Raw genomic sequence first — 17,316 nt, 5'->3', positions numbered from 1 at the left:
AACCTGAACATGATCATACTAACACTTGTCACCTCTGAAGATGGATTCCAAACAGAATCATGTTGGTTTTTCTAATCTGGGCATACATATACAGGTTTCAAATGCTGGCAGAGGTTTGAGACACAGAAGTGCTGGAATTCCCAATTAGGACTTTAAATTTGTGCTGATGGTCAAACTTGCTGAATTATGTATTTATTTTAGTACAACAGAAGGAATTCCATGTTTTGACTTGAAAAGTAGGCTGCTCATGAAGGTGACTAGAGAGTCCCCAGCCATCTGGTGATCTGTTACGTAACAATAACACACAGCAAGGCGCGTGTTATGAATATATAGTTACTCTGAAATCTGTCTTATGGAGTATTTTTCAGGGATGGCAAAAGTATTTCTTTGATTGTATCTTACGTTTGGGGGAGAGGGATGACTCCTTAGAAATGACTGTTTGAAATTCTGCGTGTTTACCTATCTAATACTCCAGTGAATTTCTCTTTATGAAGTAGGTAACATTAAGCGCTTCAGAACACATGCATACTTTCAAACAGCTGGTTTCTTTCAGTCTTAACCATTGCTGTGCAAGTTTGTTGAGTGGATGCTACCCAAATGCTTTGCTGTGCTCTTCAAAGGGCTAAAATAGTCCTTCTGATTGAAATTCAGACTCAAAAAGCAAACAAACCCTGCCTTTGTCCCAGGCTGCAGTGCCTCAGTCTGTAAACCATATGCTAGATACAGTGCTGTTGTCAGTGATGTCTTAGTTGCACAGCCTGACTTCTGTATCAGCAGCTGGTCTTTGAGAATTGGAGAAAGCTTAAAAAGCCTCAGGGAATTAAGGTCTCTGGAGGACCTCAGTGCTCATTATGAAAGATCACAGTGTTTTTGCAAGATACAACATTTTTAGTGTGAAATAGTCATGGAAACTTGTAATTTCTGTCTTGCTATGAATGATCTCCTTTTTGATGGCTGGTAATATCCATTTATTCCCTTTTGTACATGCACTGTCTCTTAGCTCTTTTAAATAATCTCTAGCCACCACTGGCTTCTGCTCTTGCTAGTCTCACAAAAGCTATCAGGATTTGGTGCGTGGTGTTCAGCTGCCGAGCTGAATGGGGAAGGAATATATAGCAGAAAGGAAAGAATATAGGAGGATGAGGGGTGGTCAAAAGAACTTCGAACTATGACTCTGTTTAACCCTCTAGAAGCCTTGTCAGAGAGGGAACAAATGGAGCCCAGTCTGCATGCGTGCTTTTCTCTGCTTGTTTAGTTGTTGGGGAAACTGTTCTTGTGCCTGTGTGCCTGACTTTGTGCAAGTCTGTACTGGAAATCTGAGCCTCAAAGTTGTGTTAATCATGAGCTTGGAAGTTTCAACATTTTGAGCTAAGTGTCATTCTTTCCCTTTCTTCTTTCCTCCTAGGTCTGGATTTAATGTTGGTGTTGTCACATCAGCTGCTTCATCACCGACACTGCCCAGCCTCGCTTCCTCACAAGGTTAGTTTGGAAGAGTGTGCAAACAACATCTCTTTCCTGCAGAGAGAACACTTACTCTTCCTAATTCGCGTGGTTCTTGGTTTATGTTGTAGTTCTATTATTAAAATTGCAGTAGCTGCAATAACATTATATATGTATGCTGGATTATGCCCTGTAATGCACAGAAATCTAGGCCACCTACCTTTCAATTAAGCGTAAGTGAAATGTTTGCTGCCAAGAACATCCAGGAGGTACTAGTTTATGAAAAGAGTAACATCTGTAGTGATTTCCTCTGCTGTCCTTAATCTGTAGATTTTAAAGTTGCCGAGGTGGTCTGACACAGAAAGCTGTCATTAAGTGGAATGAGCATTTAGTAATGGGAGGGGAATGCTTGGGATGGCTTTGTGTTGCTTCTAAAATTGAGTTGTCAATATATAGGCTGTCTTTCCATTTCATAGGTAGATGAAATATCTGCTCAGTCTGGAAAAAGGGGACTGATACATCTGCTTTAGAATATTCTTGACGTTTTCTGCCTCTAATTTCAGCCTGGCAAAAGGCTGGTTTGTATGGTCAGAACCTCACTTCCAGTGTTGTTCGTTGCTCTAATAAAAGTTATCACCTCTTCTTACAAATCGTGGCTTGCTTATATCCTTAGACCACCACAGCCATAGCAATGCTGCTAATACTCTGTTCATGTTAAGCAGAGAGAACTAACTTGGCTTAAAACTTGACGATTCAGTTAACGTAAAAGCTTAGGTAAATAACACTGATTAAAGGAGGAGAGGGAAGTGCAGGAAACGGACTTGTAAACCACAGTGTTATGTGAGGGCAGTTACCTCATGCTGCTCTGTGGAACGGTAGGAGCACCTTTGCCTCTGTTAGCTGGTGGTGGAAGACGACCAGAAGGAATTTCAGTGCCTCTGGAAGAAACAAATGCTACATTATTTAGTGTCAGTTACTAATATACTTAAATATACTTAATATAGGGTAAAAAACAAGGGTAATACCAGCTGTGCTAAGAAGCTTTTGCTTTTTGTTACTTGATCTCCGTGCAGATTTCCTGTTCCTCGTCCAAATCAACCCATAGTCCAAACACCAGTGCAAAGTCTTTGAGTCAGAATTTGTGTATGTTTGGTACTCGGAGGTGAAATGGCAATACACCAAATAAAACTAGTCCAGTCTCCCCTAAAACTTCAGCAGTTTCCCACTGTTGGACAGCAGTATATCTTATAAGTGGAGCTGTTTTGGCAATTACATTTGAGAGCTTTTCTGTAGTCAAAGCTGAAAACAGGCTGTATAGAAACTGATCGGTGGTCTGTAAATAGCTGAATTTGTAAAGAAAGATTTGATTCTGTAGAAGACTTTTCAAGTACCAGAAAGTATTCTTAATAACCCAAACTCTGTTCGGAGCCATTGCTTTAAACAGAGTTCTGTGCTGAATGTCAGGAGTTGTTTAGCTGAACCAAGTAAGAAGGGGTGAAAATGGTGTTAAAGCAGATGGTCTGTAGTAACCAGGTATTTTATGTTTTTATCAAACTGTTGAAAAAGAGATAGGAGCCAAAGGCTAAAATTGTCTGTACTCAAAGAGAAGGATGGTTAAGTGGAGGCTATGACATGAAAGTAACAGTGTTTGTCACTGCAACCCTGTCCATAACGGCTTCAGGTGTCACTGTTGTCTCCTGAATGAACATGGAAGTGGCAGTTACCTGATGGTCAGAGGCTTTATACTTTGAGGCAAGAGCACTGTCTCTAACAATCTGTGAAGCACTAAAGCATACTGTTATTGTAAGAATGATAAATGAGCTTTGCATACCGTAAATGGATTTGTAACTTCTGTCTCTCTCGCTGACAGACCCTGCTAAAGAGTCCACCCAACCTGATTCATTTTCACTTGCTGGGAGTTCCAAATTTGGAGTAGTCCCTGAGAGCTCCTTTGCTTTTGGGTCCCTCAAGTCAGCAGGTGCTCCAGGAGCCTTAGCAGGAAATAGCTCCTCAGCAGATGGCACCCAGTCAAACAAACCTGCTGCAAAAACATCTTCTGCTCCCTCCACAGCCCCTGGCAAGTTGGATATCCCTCCACCTAAACCAGGAGATCACTTGTTTCAGAGCAGTCTAGCTGGTGAAACTCTTGGAAGCTTCTCAGGACTACGCGTTGGTCAAGTAGATGATAATGCCAAGACCACCACTAAAGCACCATCTACCAGTGTTGCAGGAGCACAGTCAACAAAAGTATCTACAGTACCTTCTGGATTTACTTTTGGTGCTCCCCTTTCATTAGGAAAAGCTGGAGAAGCTGCTTCAACGTCAGTCACGTCAGCTGGCACTGCATCCCCGTCCATCAGCACTAGTGCCACCGGCAACCTCTTTGGTAATGTCCAGATAACCAACACAGGGTCTTCTGGGGTATTTAATCTTGGAGGCTCTAGTGGCAGCAAACCCACCTTTTCATTTGGTATTCAGCAAGCAAGCAGTATGAGCACATCCACCTCTACCCCTTCTACTCTCTCTGCCTCAACATCCCTCTCATTTGGAAGTTTCTTGAGTTCATCACAAACTGCTGTCCCTGCTGCAGCTTCTAATAAGTGTGCCGGGGATGCCAAATTACTGTCTGTGTCAGAAAAGCCGTCTGAAAATGAAGCTGTAGCACCTGGATCTTCACCTCCAATGACTCAGTCATTACAGCCACAGATACAGCTTTCAGAGCCCGCTAAAGAATCTGCTTTACCCCAAGCTACAGCCGGGGACACCGTCCCTTTGGGCTCTGGCACCGCATCGGCAGCATCTCCTCCTGATGCAGTCGCTACTCTTGCCTCCACAAGTGATTTGAAGGCACCGATGCCTCCCGCCGTCTCTGCGTCTGCCCCACCAGATCAGAATGTCTCAGCAACAACCTCTACAACAAACATTGCCTCTCCTGCAGAAGCCACAAGTGTGTTGGCTGCTACCTCTGACATTACTACGTGTGTTCAGAGCCCAACTGTTGGTGCCTCTGTGTTTGCCCCCACTTCTGCAAGCTCCTCGGTGTTCTCTCAGCCTCCGAGTTCCAGCTCTTCTGGCTCAGCATTTAGCCAGCCTGCTAGTGATACAACTGCCCCTCCTTCCACACCACCTGTATTTGGACAACTACCAGCAGGTACCACAGCATCCTCTCCATTCGGGCAACTCACCACCAGTACCTTGTCTACTGCCACCGCTACCACACAGGCTGCCAGCTCAGGTTTTGGTACTTCTGCTTTTGGCACCACCACTACTGGAGGCTTTGGTCAGCCAGCCTTTGGACAAGCACCGACCTTTGGGCAACCAGCTAGCAGTTCTTCAGGTGGTTTTACTTTTAGCCAGTCTGGGTTTGGGACAATGCCAGCCTTTGGCCAGCCAGCGGCTTCCGCAGTAGCCTCAAGCAGCGGCAATGTTTTTGGAGCACCGGCTAGCACCAACAGTGCCAGCTCCTTCTCCTTTGGACAGCCATCTGCCAGCACTGGAGGTGGGTTGTTTGGACAAAGCAGCCCTCCAGTGTTTGGGCAGAACACCGGCTTCGGGCAAGGAGGATCTGTCTTTGGTAGCGCTGCGGCTGTTACTACTACAACCTCATCTGCTGGGTTCAGCTTCTGCCAAGCTTCAGGTAAGAGCAAACTGCAAGGAGGTGCGATATTGTCCTGCCTGTTGCACAATAAGTGGGTTGGATTCAGCATAGTGTAAAAGATCTTAAACTAGTATTTTGTTGTAAACTGTTACACTGAAATGGCAAGGCAGCTCTGAGGCCATAGTCCAGGCAGTGAATACAGATGCGGCACTTCATTCAGTGGGCTGCATTGAGTATGTGCAGCAGTGGATGAATAGCCAGGTATAGTACTGTACCATGATCTGGGATGGCAAAAGGATTTTAAGCCCTCAAAGTGATGGGCTGGCAAGGAACTAATCTGTTAAATCCGCTTTTGCATTTGGAAACATCTCAAAATTAAACATAGGGGTAACATGGCCATCAGCTACCTGTCTACACAGTTAAATTGAATACTTGCACGGACCAAACCTTCTTTGTCAGTCTCCTTTTGTTCTCCGCATTGCTACAATATATTGTTGGGTTTTTTCCAAAGCTCTGTCTGTACCATCTTCAGAGAGCTCTCAGGGAAAAGTGAAAAGTACATAGTAATAATAGAGAACATGGATTTCCAAGGAAGAAAAACTAATTAGGCTCACTTAATTAAAAATTATGGGACTGTAGGCAAACTGTTTGCTCATTTTAACTACAGTAACAGAGAATAGTTAAATTGGGGGAAGTAAACTCTGAGAAAGGTGTTCCTAATTATAGAAATGTGAGTTTTATTACAGAATGCACATTTAAGTGAACTGGGAAATGGAACGGGGAGTTCTTCTTTTAATCAAAACTTTTCATTATCTCTAACGGGAATCTTTAGGTAGCAAAGCTCACATCCTCCTTACACAAGGGAAATCAGAATGCTACAGTGCTTGTTCATGACTTGCAGCGTTATTATAGCAATGTTAACAGAAATCCAATTCTCTTACATTGTTAGCAACAATCCCACAAGTGAGAAGCCTGTTTATTTTCTGTTTGTTTTTAAGTTGGCCGAAAAGAAAAGGATAATGACTTGCAAATAAACTTTCAGTGGAATTTATTATTTGAGTGTTGGCCCATACTTCAAATTTGTCCAACCTAGATACGTTTGGTAACATCATTTGTATCCCTGTATTTTGGCATGGAAGACCTGTCCTCTCCCTGGTCTGGACTATTGTCACCTTCCTGAATTGTCTTATACCCTAGTAATAGTTCTGGTGGTTTATTTTTCTTTCTTTTCTTAGCAGGTTTTGGTTCTAGTAACACAGGTTCTGTGTTTGGGCAAGCAGCTAATACTGGAGGCACTGTCTTTGGCCAGGCAAGTATTTATTGATTCTGTAGAAATATGGGACTGTTATGTACAGTGGACTTGTCCAGGGCTCCCTACCTATTTCTGATATATTAGAAAAAAAAAGAAAAAGATACAATTTGACACGCTCAGTAAGAAGTGTTCCAGTCTGCACCAAAGATATTTGCTATTGTAGGGGGCACCAAAGCGGCATCTGCGTGAACGTTTGTCTCTCCATACCCCTTGGAAAAACATTTTATCACATGCAAGATAAGATAGAGATGCAGTGAGTCACCTGCCTTTATTTCATGCTAAGTGGAAAGTGGACAGTGTAGGGCAAGTTTCAAAGGCACTATTCTGTACCATAGACAAGGTTTAAGACAGACTTAAATAAGATTTCATTGCATTACGTGTTGGAAGGTAATTGCTTGCGGGTTCATCAGCCCCTTTGTACATCCAGAGGAATAGGCCAGACAGAAAAATCAGCCTTGGGGGCATGTGCCTCTTTGACTTCGCTTAAATCCCTCTTTTGTCCTTTCTGTGTTCTAGCAGCCATCTTCTTCCAGTGGAGGCTTGTTTGGAGCTGGAAGTGGTGGGAGAGGTGGAGGCTTCTTCAGTGGTTTGGGAGGAAAGCCAAGTCAGGATGCAGCCAATAAGAATCCCTTCAGTTCCTCCAGTGGAGGGTTTGGATCTGCAGCTTCCCAGAGTAAGTGAACAAAACAAGAATACAAAATGTGCCATGATTTCTATCTGCTTTTGTGATCCCATCTGCTTTTCTGTCGTTAGTCATCTTTGAGTAAATTCTGTGTTAACGTGAAAGGCTTCCAGGGGGTAACAGAGACAGAGAGTATGCACGATGTGTAATCTGGAGTTTTTCTTTTAGGTTTATGGAAATCAAGTAGGGAAGCTGTTGAAACAAACAAGCAGATGCAAGAAGTGTGAAGAATATCTATATTCTGTAGGGAATTCTTGGCCAAACACTTCTTTAAAATTGCATACTCTAAATTCTTGTCACTGAATTTCTGCTTCTAACTTGGTTGGAAGTTAGAAAGCTTTAATTATTTTTTACCTGCCCTAACACTGTAAAAATTGTTAAGAATCCCATGCTCAAGAGAAACCAAGTTAACAAGAATGTGATGGATAGCAGTTTCCTCAGCTTTGTCCTAAAAATGGCTATCTTTGTGCAGCACATGCAAGATGTTTTATCAAAAATTGCTCTAATAGATGGGTGAGCTCTCAGTCATTTTTCATGTCTAGGAGGAGATGTGAATTTTTTCAGTCACATGGATGTAGTAAAGCAAAAATAAATATGCTTAGTGGTTTGTTTGGGGATGTATTACAGAGTTCCTTTTATCAGTTTTTATCCAGATCGGGTAGACAGGGTGGGGGTCTCACAGATCTCTTACAAGTGTCGTGAAAGCTGGGTAGATGATAGGAATTGTGTTAAAGTCCTCTTTGGGAGGAGGGACTCAGCACCAACTAAAAGGCATCAGTCCACACGTGTGTTTTAGCTAAAACAATCTGCACCTCAGGTGCCACACCGACTCTCCTACATGTTGCTTCTTGCCCAGCCAACCAACATAGCAAAAGGAGGCATGAGAAGTAGTTAAGAATCCATTAAAGCTACCTGCAGGTTCCTTTGCACCAGGGACTTTAAGGGACTATTAAAATTTTTTTCTAGAAGCTATAAAGGATTAACTGTAAAGGCAAGAATCAATCACTGTCTATTAGTGTAAAGATTTTTTTTTTTATTTTTCTTGATTTATTTTTATTTGTCTTGAGTTTTCAAGGCTAACAGGTCTTGGTAATACTCGAAAATTTAAGCTGAGATGTGTGTATGCCATTGTCTGCTGTAGTAATTAGCTTGAAATACTAACAGGCTCTCCCTGCCTCTCGTGTGCCTTGGGTTTGGTAGAAGGGGAAAGCAGAAGGGGTGGAGTCCAGCAGGTAGAAAGCACAAAGAAGGGGAAGCAGTGGCAAAGACCATAGGGGAACAAAGGAAGGCTGTAGAATGAGCTTCAAGTGGCTAGAAGTAGCACTTCAAGTCTTGGGAGAGCAAATCCATTTATTTTATTACATCTTTAATGATCCATTGGGATTAATGGTTGAGGTCAGTTCTCTAACCTTGCTAATTTAGTCCTTTATTGCAGTGCTAGGTTTTGTGATGAAATAAAACAGATGGTTCACCAGAGAAAAGCTTTGGTTATTCTGTGTCTTGCCACTAGATGCTAAAAATCTGTGTAGCCTTGTGAAAGATGAACACTTGAGTCAGTTCTCACTAAGGCTGGAAAAGTTTGGCTCCCACTTTAAGGTCCTGCCAGATAGGCATGTTAAGAAATACTGACCATTGCCAGGATAGCTGAGAATCTTGAATTTGTGGTGGACTGATACTTGTGTTGTCAAGAAAGACTGATTCTAGCTACTGTGATTTCTCACTTGAGGGATTGTCTGTTAGCGACTGCGGTGCAGGATGCAACTAAACAAATCATCCGTCACTGTGATTTGCTAGATTACAGCAATAAAGGGTTGTTAGTGGTCCGTCAGATCCAGAATGGCTTGGTGGAACTACAAAGCCCTGTAGGAATAGGGGAAAACTCAGCTTCTCTCTGCAGAGTGCTGTTTTCGATGTGTTCATTTTGTGCTTGAGGGCTGGGGAAGTAAAAGGGGTTTCCCTTTCTTCTGATCCAGTTAATGAAGTGTAACGTAGAATATTGTCTGTTATGAGCTTCATGAGTATTCTTCATCTCCCCAGATTCTTCTAACTTATTTGGAAACAGCGGAGCAAAGACCTTTGGATTTGGCAGCTCGTCTTTTGGAGAGCAGAAGCCTGCGGGCACTTTCAGCTCTGGTGGTGGAAGCGTGGCGTCTCAAGGCTTTGGGTTCTCCAGTCCAACCAAAGCAGGTACTTTGTTAACCCACCCACTATGAATACCCACGCTTATCTGTGAGATACTTAGTAGAGTATTCTACCCTTTAGATGTCTACAACCTGGGCTCAATGCATGTACAGGAGTTGTCTTTGAGCAATAAATAAAAAGTAACTAATGGCTTAGTGAATGGGACTTTAGCTGGTGGATTCAAGGCAGAGATTTACAATCTCTTGTGCAGAGAAGCATCCAGTAAACTACATTTTCAGGTGTTCATTCCAGAAATTCCCATTGCAGTTATTTCTTTTTACTGTCATCTGCCCAAAGAAAGAGCCACAAAAGTAGTGGTGACTGTGATATGTTCATTAGAACTGAATGGCAAAATGTTCATTTTGTTAATTACGAGGCAAAAATGGAGGCCCAAAGGGTCAGGCAGAGCACAGCTTTTCTCCTCTATCCTCAGACTGTTCTTACAGTGAACATGGATGGAGATAGGTGCTCTGCTCCAAGTGTGTCTACTGAAGTTTCATCTGTGGGGGAAGCAGGGGAGGCTTGTTCATCCTTGAAGTTGTCCTGGGACAATGATGCTCGAGAACTCCCTTCAGACAAGCAGTGCTGTGAGAGGGAGCACTCTCTGCTTTGACAGTAGCTGTGCTGTCACGTTAGTGAAGTGGCTGAGAGCATAATGATGATGATATCAGATCCAGCAGCCATTTGTAAGGTGTCTCTCGAGTATTGCGTTCTGCTTGATCGTGGACTGAGTTTCTTATCTCGGGCATACTGCCCATCTGCTATTTTTGCTAGAAGGGAAGGGCATTACTGAAGGAAGTTCTTCTTTCATTCATCCAATGACTCTTCTTGCTTTTTGGTTTCAAAATTCTTCTTGAGATAGGATTTTCAAAAGGTTTCTGCAGAAGGCACATCCACTCACACAGAGCCCTTCAGATCCTTCCCTCCTCTGGTTATATTTGCTAAATATTGAAATGAATGGTGTGTCTTTCTCTTCCAGCTGCAGTGGAAGCATTTACTTGATTTGAATCCCCCTTTGTCCTGGTTTCACTACTCGCTTGTTTCACTTTCCTTTCTCCACTATTTGTTAATATGCATTGCAAAAGAGAGTGTATGCTAAGCAAAGCTTCAGCCCCTGCAATAAATACTCTAACTTCCTAGAGACAGAGGTAACAAGATATCTGATCCGTGTTTAAATAATTCAGGCCTAGCATTTATTTTTTCCAGACCTTTTGTGTTTACAGCCAAACAGTATCTGTTACCTTGACATGGACTGGAATTTCACCCAGGGTATTAAAATGTGTGGTGGTATCCCAGTCCTCAGCTCTAGTCAAACAAAAGAGCAGGTGTCCTTCATGTTCCACAGTGTCAATTAGAAACAGGCCAATAATATCAGCAGATGAACATTGAATAAAATAATCTGGGTAGAAGTCCATCCAGAGCTGCAGAAGGCAGCTAAACTCCAAACAGAAATTGCCAAGAGCGGAGTTCAGTTCTTGATTCCCTGCAGGAATCATGCAGTTCCACTGACCTGGCATTTAATCATTGCATCTTAGTTTCCACCACTTAAACCGGGATTAGATAATCCCCTACCTCCTGAATCTTTTTGCCTCACTGGAGCAACTCAAAAACAAGCTTGCTATCTACTCTCTGATCTTAAGAGATGGGGAAGACTTGCCCATTGTATTAGGTAGTCCTTTCAGTTTAAGCACTTGATGCATGGAGTTCTGTCCTCAGGACCCTTGTATGTCCTTCCAGAGCTTTAGATTAGAAGCCAGGGTAAAACACTGCCACCAAACCACAGCAGCAAACATTCATGAAGCTGGCCTTTACAGGAGACTTTTCATTCTGCATTATTCTGTGCAGTTCGTGTGGATTGTAACTTGTTTAAATGGTGGTGAGCAGAGCTTTACCTTAAAAGTGACTACATAAGCTGAGCTTTTTTTCTGGTAAGAAGTGCTAGTTTTATGATGAAGGATGGATGTGTCTTTTTATAATAATAAAAGCATCAGTCTGTCACCTGTTGTATGTATTTTTACTATAACTTGGCTATTGTGTATGCTTGCTATCTCACAATTAAGAAACTGGGCATTTTTATATAAAGCAAGTAGAGATTCCTTCACGGTGGGTAAGCACAAATTGCCACCTTTCAGTACAGCTCTGGGGATTGAGATTGTCTGCTTGGAAATCTAGTTTTTGTTTTTCTGCATTATTTACGTGATGTTCTTGTCCCTTTTTTGCCTCTGTTTTGCTCAGGTGGCTTCGGTGCTGCTCCAGTGTTTGGCAGCCCTCCCACTTTCGGGGGATCCCCTGGGTTCGGAGGGGTGCCAGCATTCGGTTCAGCCCCAACCTTTTCAAGCCCTCTGGGCTCAACGGGAGGCAAAGTGTTCGGCGAGGGTACAGCAGCAGCCAGCGCTGGAGGATTTGGGTAAGCCACCCAGGGGCCAGGGTTTGGGAAAGCAATATTCTTGCATGACAAAAAAGTTTCTACTTAGTTACCTCTACATTAAGGTGAAGGATGTATCCTGTGATTGATTGCTGAGCTATACGTGTCCTTGATTTGTTTATTTAAAAAATTCTTTTTTAAAAAAGGCATAAAACAAAGACTTTAACGCCAAAGGAAATATGTGTGTGATCTCATTTTAATGCTGAAACTACCGTGTTGAATCTTTAGCTTTAGAGATGGGGGGTGAGGAGGGAAAATGTGAGTCATCTTGCAAGTGTGTAAGGGAATGCAGGAGTATTTTCTGTGTGTGCACTTAACGAGTTCAAATCTAGGCCTACAAACTATGCCTAGCAAAGAAAATAATAACTATCGTTATTTGTGACTGTCTAGCTCCCAGAGCGATTTGTGTTTATCCTACACTGATTGTTTTTTACCTGTTTCTTTACCCCTTGAGCCTGTGCTTGGCACCAGAGCAGACAGCACTTTATTCCTTGTTTCATTCAGCAAATACAGAATTTCAAACCTTGAAAAGCAGCTTCTGCAATAGGCAGCAAAAGTGCTTTTCAACATTGCACTACCAGCAAGCAACTCCCCTTCATGCCCTACAATTAGATTCAGACCAAACAGACCCAATTAAAAAAATAAAAACTTCCAGCGAAAAGAGGAAACTGGATGTCTTCCCAATCTTAGTGTTTACATATTTCGCAAGTGTTTGTCTTTAGTTTCAGGGGGAACTGCCTTTACGTAAGGCACATTAGAACATCCAGAAGTGTAACTTATTAATTCCCCGTGAGTTAGGCAGATACTCCTCTGCCAGGGCACCCCTGAGCTGTGGGAGGCTTCAGCTAGGTTCTTCTGCTACGTCCTGACCTCTGGTGCAGCAAACTGAAGAGCCGTTTTGGAAAGGGTAAAAATAGAGGCAGCTTAATTAAATCCCCACCAAGAGGATGCGCTTGTAGGGACGACTTAGCTTCAACTCAACTGGTACTTTGTTCAGTTCCAACTTTCAGCCATTGTGCTGCAGGTTTTTGTACTGAAACGGGGTGTGCTCAGTGACAGTGTTGGAAGCTTAAAGATAAAATGGGATTCAGAACAAGCAGTGCAGTGATGCAAACAGAGGGCTTGCGTAAGGAGCCTGCAGACTCAAGGAAGATAATTCGGTGGCTTAACTTGTGGGAAGTTTTGAGGATTTCTTCTCTATTAGAAAGGTGAAGACTCAGTCTGATATTTTCAGAGTTGCCTGAGGAATTTGATTTTGATTTTAAAAACTTTAAAAACTTCAAAAAAAGTTTTGTTTAACTTAATCAAACAAAATTCCCTTGCAGCTTTATAGAACTCCAAATCTCACCACAAAATTTTGAGCAATAGTTTAATTCTGCAGTACAATGTAGCGCTGTGCAGGACTTCCTTTCTGCCTTTCTTCTGAAGTGAAACTTTAAAAATCCCAAATCTAGAGAAGTTACTTGCCAGTATATTGTGCGGTATTAGCTCCGAGTTCCTGAGGACACCCTGCTAAGTTGAATACATGTGATTCATTGCTGCTTCAATGCTGAAAAATCTGCATCATTTGATAAATGATTTAAGTATCAAAACCGGAAATCACTGTACTGCTTCAGGGTCTGCAGTTCAGGCTGTTGGTGAGCAAATAGTGTTTTGCTTTCATAAACTATCTTCGAGTGTCTCTGAATTCTGTTTTGTATAGGAGCTTTACAAAAGACCTGAAAATCTGGGCAAGATTAAATTGTTACCAGGCAATGGCTGTATCTCATGTTGTTTTTATGTTTAAAAAAAAAAAAACAACCTGTCCATAGCTTAAGCAGTTTCTCTGCTCCTCCAATGCTTAGCATTTTTCAACAGGCGTGTTCTTCTAGTTGCAACTGAAAGAAGCAGTTTGAGCCACGAGTTTCCTTGTCACTATTTTCACCTCTGGTTCCTTTCACCAAGCAGACATGATTTGTGTGTTTAGTGGCATAGTCCTGAGGAGATGGACTGTAAAAACCTCCTCTTCTCAAATTTATCACCCCATCTTGTTTCTTTTTTAAAAGAACTACAAAACCTCTTCTGCCCTTGCTGGGAAAACCACATTTGTGGTTCTGAGCTGAAGTTGTCTGCGAGGTACATGGGTCAAGAGCCAAAGCAGAGGCACAGGGGATGGTTAGCAGGGCCAAAGATGCAAAGTCCCTGAACTACCCATTGTATCTAATGCTGTCTGTGGAAGTAGCGTGTGTGGTTGACAGTGTCTGGCATAGGAGAGGTGATGTCCTTTACCAGGTGAATTGTTTGTCACACTGCTGCAAGGCTTGTCTTTTATCTGGAGAGATATGTGTTGATGTGGTGTGATGGGTTGGTTTTTTTTTTTTTCAAAGTCTACTAGATCTGCATGGATGGAGAGGTGGGTTAACGTGCTGTCAGTTCATATTTTAAGTCAGAAATGACAGGAGCTAGTGTGAGGCACAGCCTTGCAAAGCTGCCACGCCGTTTGACGTGGCCAGCTCAGGGAAGGGCTGGCACTGGGTTAGTACCAGTAGCGTTGTGCACTCGCAGAGCTTTAGCAGAGCTTGTCATTTGAAAATTTTGTGTTCGCATTTTGCCCAGTTTAAGTTAGAGAAACACTTGAAGCTCATTTTTTGAGCTGGGTGGAATGTGTGGTGGGGGGCAGAGAACCATAATGCATGTCGTGGTCTCATTAGTGTGTCATGCTGATAGCTCTGCAGTGCCTGGTTGGACAGAGTGGGTGGAGAAAGGAGACCAATTTCCGTATAAAAAAGTGTTTCTTATTTTAGTCCCCCAAAAGCAATTAGGGAAGTAATCCAAAGGTGGTGAGGAGAAGTGCCAGGTAGGTGCAGATCTTCAGGAAAGCACTGGAACTGTGTGTGGTTCAGAATGGGCTGGGGAGAGAAAGGAATTGAGAAATCTGTAGATGGGTTCCATGGGCAGTGGGTAAGGTACCATCTGAAAGCTGGGAGTCTGAGTCCTGTATCTGGGCTCTGCTTTGTGCTCTGGCAATGAGCAGCTCATACCAATTCTGTGTTTGCTGCCCTGTTTGTGAAATGAAACAGTGCTGTACTTCTGAGCTTAAAGGGTGAAAACTACACACAGGGTGAATTAATGTATTCTGTTTGATGGCTGGAGTTGGTATTTCCGAGGTACTTGAAAATGTATCCTGTGTAAGCATGAACACTTTTGCCCTTCTGTCTGATGTACATTAAGAATTTAGGCTGAACAGACTTCTTTATGTACAGTAGTCTTTCTGAAACCAGGAAATCTGTTTCCAGAATGAAAAATTAGAATTACTCATATCGGGTGGTCTCACTTTTTTGATTTATCCTTGTTTAAGGATTGCACTGTTCTCATTGTGGGTATGGGAACAAACTTCCAGTGTAAGTGAGAAGATGCTTGCAAACACAAATTTTCTCTTTAAACTGCAGGTTTGGTGGTACCAGTAACAATACAGCATCGTTTGGCACGCTGGCAAATCAAAATACCCCGACATTTGGATCACTGTCACAACAGGGTACCGGTTTCGGCACACAGAGCAGTGGATTCTCAGCTTTTGGGACCGGTGGAGGAGGTAGGAGAAGCTAAAATACAATGAATCTAACAGGCCCCATGTCTCCAGTTTTCCCTGGAACTTGGGCATGACTCCTCAGCTCCCTTGTCAAAAATTTGACTGGTTCTGGTGCTGCTATAGGGAAGGCACCATGACCTGAAGAACTGAGCTACAGGGTGGGGTGTGGCATCTTCTCAGACTTTATCTCCTAATTCCATCACTGATTTGCTGTGGCATGTCAATAAATCACTCTTCTTCTGCATACCTCATCAGATTATTGCCTTTCATTCCTTTTTGTGGAGTTTTCTTTCTACTCAAAGGAAAATATTGAGAAATAATATCTCTTCAGTACCATATGCATTGGTATCTGTATGTAAGTACTTAGAGTCAAAAGTACTCTTTTGACTTCTGCACTGCAAAATTGAGCTGGAACACCAATAGCCAAATTTTTATGTGATGTAATTCAGTGGAGCTGCAGTGATTTACACGAGGCTGAGAACAGGGTCTTTGAGAGAGGGTACGTTCATTGGTGGTCTGCCTGTCACCACTGGCTTGCATTAAGCACAAACTCCATCTTCAGAAAGCAGCCCTCTATTTTCATGGAGAGGGGAATAAACCAGGCACATTGTGTGCAGTTGATACTAATGAATGGACCTAGCTGATTAGCAGTGAAAGCAAAGCCCTCTTACGAACTGAGGGAAGTCACTTTTCTTCTAGATGGAGATTTGACTTTCATTGTTTGTCCATCACTCTTTCCCTGGCCTAAGGCAGGAAAGATGTTTTTCAGTCTGTGTGTGGGAGGGGACATTTACTACAAATCTGATGCATTCTTTTTACCTTTTAACAATTATTTTTCTAATCTTGCATTTCTTTCAGGGTTTGGATTTGGATCGTCTAACACGTAAGTACCATTTTGTGTCTAGCTTTTCATTAAAAATACAAATAGAACCAGAATAAGAGAGTTAAATGGTTTACAAAAGCAAGCTTTGAAAGTAGCAGTAACATACTAGTTCTGATTTCCTTTTTAGTGGCACTGCGTAGAGCTCGAAGTCCAGGCTCTGAATGTGTGCTTTCCAGTGAGGTTAATCTTTCATATAAGAGAGAATTTTCAGTCTCTCTGACCTCTCAGGCACGTGCTGTGTGTGCTCAAGCTGTGTGTGTGAATCTAATACCTTCTCCATTCGTCAGGTTGAAACAAGGAATAAATCAGTACCTTTCTGGCTGAACTGAGATGCTGATTTACAGTTAAAGAACAGGACTAAGATCTGAGGTTTACTCTGTCATCCACCCTGCCCTTGGCTTGCTGGCTTACTTCTAGCAAGTTTCTTTTACTTTGTTTCCCTGTCAAGTAGAGAAAGTATGTGTATCTCCAGATGATAGGCTCTAGAATAAGCGTAATTATATCTAGTCAGTATGTGTCGATGCAGTCTCAGGTAAAAGATGCTGGAAATAACAATTTGGTCTCATAATGAGCTTTTGATACGAGGGAGTCTGGAAGTTTGTTTGAGAGATCTGCTGAGTTAATACTGCCTGAGGGAGACTCTAGCACTCATTGCTGTGGTGGTGTTTGGTTTTTTTTTTTCCTTGCTCCACAGATCTTCCTCTGGATTTAGTGGATGGAGAAGCTAAGAACATCCCGAACTCTCCTGTAGCTCCTGCGTTCATGAGTCACCTACGTGATCAATATCCAAACAGCTTTTCTTTTAAATACGAGTTCTCAAGACCTTTTTTTTTTTTTTTAAGGAAAAGATTTTGCTTATTTTTATGCAACACTTGTTCTCGCTCTATATTAAACTATTTTATCTGCCTTTATGTTATTTGTGTTGGAAGGATTTATCTCCCTGGATCTACAAGAAATAGATGTATGCTGTGGTTACCAGCCCCGTACTGGGCTTAGCTTTCTGTTGATCATCTGCTTTCTGTTGTTCGTACCTTGCCTAGGCAAGGGAGTAGCTAAAGTTGGTTCCTGATATAAACCAGCACATTTTTTCATTGAAGACAATGACAGATGATCCTAGGCCCTTAAGAAGGGGCTGAAGTTTGCCCTGCTAATTTTAAGTATAGGATGGGGCACATGCTTATGTCACCGAAGTGCTAAAACTGAGTCATGTGTGAGCCAGAGGCTTAG

General features: G+C 42.4%; 1 protein-coding gene across 6 annotated transcripts in view; it reads left to right on the top strand.

The window, feature by feature from the left end:
- The window catches only part of NUP214 (nucleoporin 214), a 44,152-nt gene extending 27,152 nt beyond the window's left edge, over positions 1-17,000 (top strand). For 3 of the 6 annotated variants that reach the window (XM_068413989.1, XM_068413990.1, XM_068413985.1), the window contains 9 exons: positions 1,406-1,479; positions 3,311-5,077; positions 6,274-6,347; positions 6,867-7,023; positions 9,070-9,219; positions 11,449-11,620; positions 15,067-15,209; positions 16,065-16,089; positions 16,784-17,000. In XM_068413989.1, coding sequence (XP_068270090.1) covers positions 1,406-1,479; positions 3,311-5,077; positions 6,274-6,347; positions 6,867-7,023; positions 9,070-9,219; positions 11,449-11,620; positions 15,067-15,209; positions 16,065-16,089; positions 16,784-16,817 — 2,596 coding nt within the window. In that variant the 3' untranslated portion in view covers positions 16,818-17,000. The remainder of the gene's footprint in view (positions 1-1,405; positions 1,480-3,310; positions 5,078-6,273; positions 6,348-6,866; positions 7,024-9,069; positions 9,220-11,448; positions 11,621-15,066; positions 15,210-16,064; positions 16,090-16,783) is intronic. The other 3 variants (XM_068413991.1, XM_068413987.1, XM_068413988.1) reach the window with 3 other exon arrangements.
- The last annotated feature ends 316 nt before the right edge of the window (positions 17,001-17,316 follow it).

The sequence above is a fragment of the Nyctibius grandis genome, chromosome 16, assembly GCF_013368605.1.
Source record: "Nyctibius grandis isolate bNycGra1 chromosome 16, bNycGra1.pri, whole genome shotgun sequence".
In the NCBI taxonomy this organism is placed as follows: Eukaryota; Metazoa; Chordata; class Aves; order Nyctibiiformes; family Nyctibiidae; genus Nyctibius; species Nyctibius grandis.
This window is presented reverse-complemented; position numbering and strand designations above follow the sequence as displayed.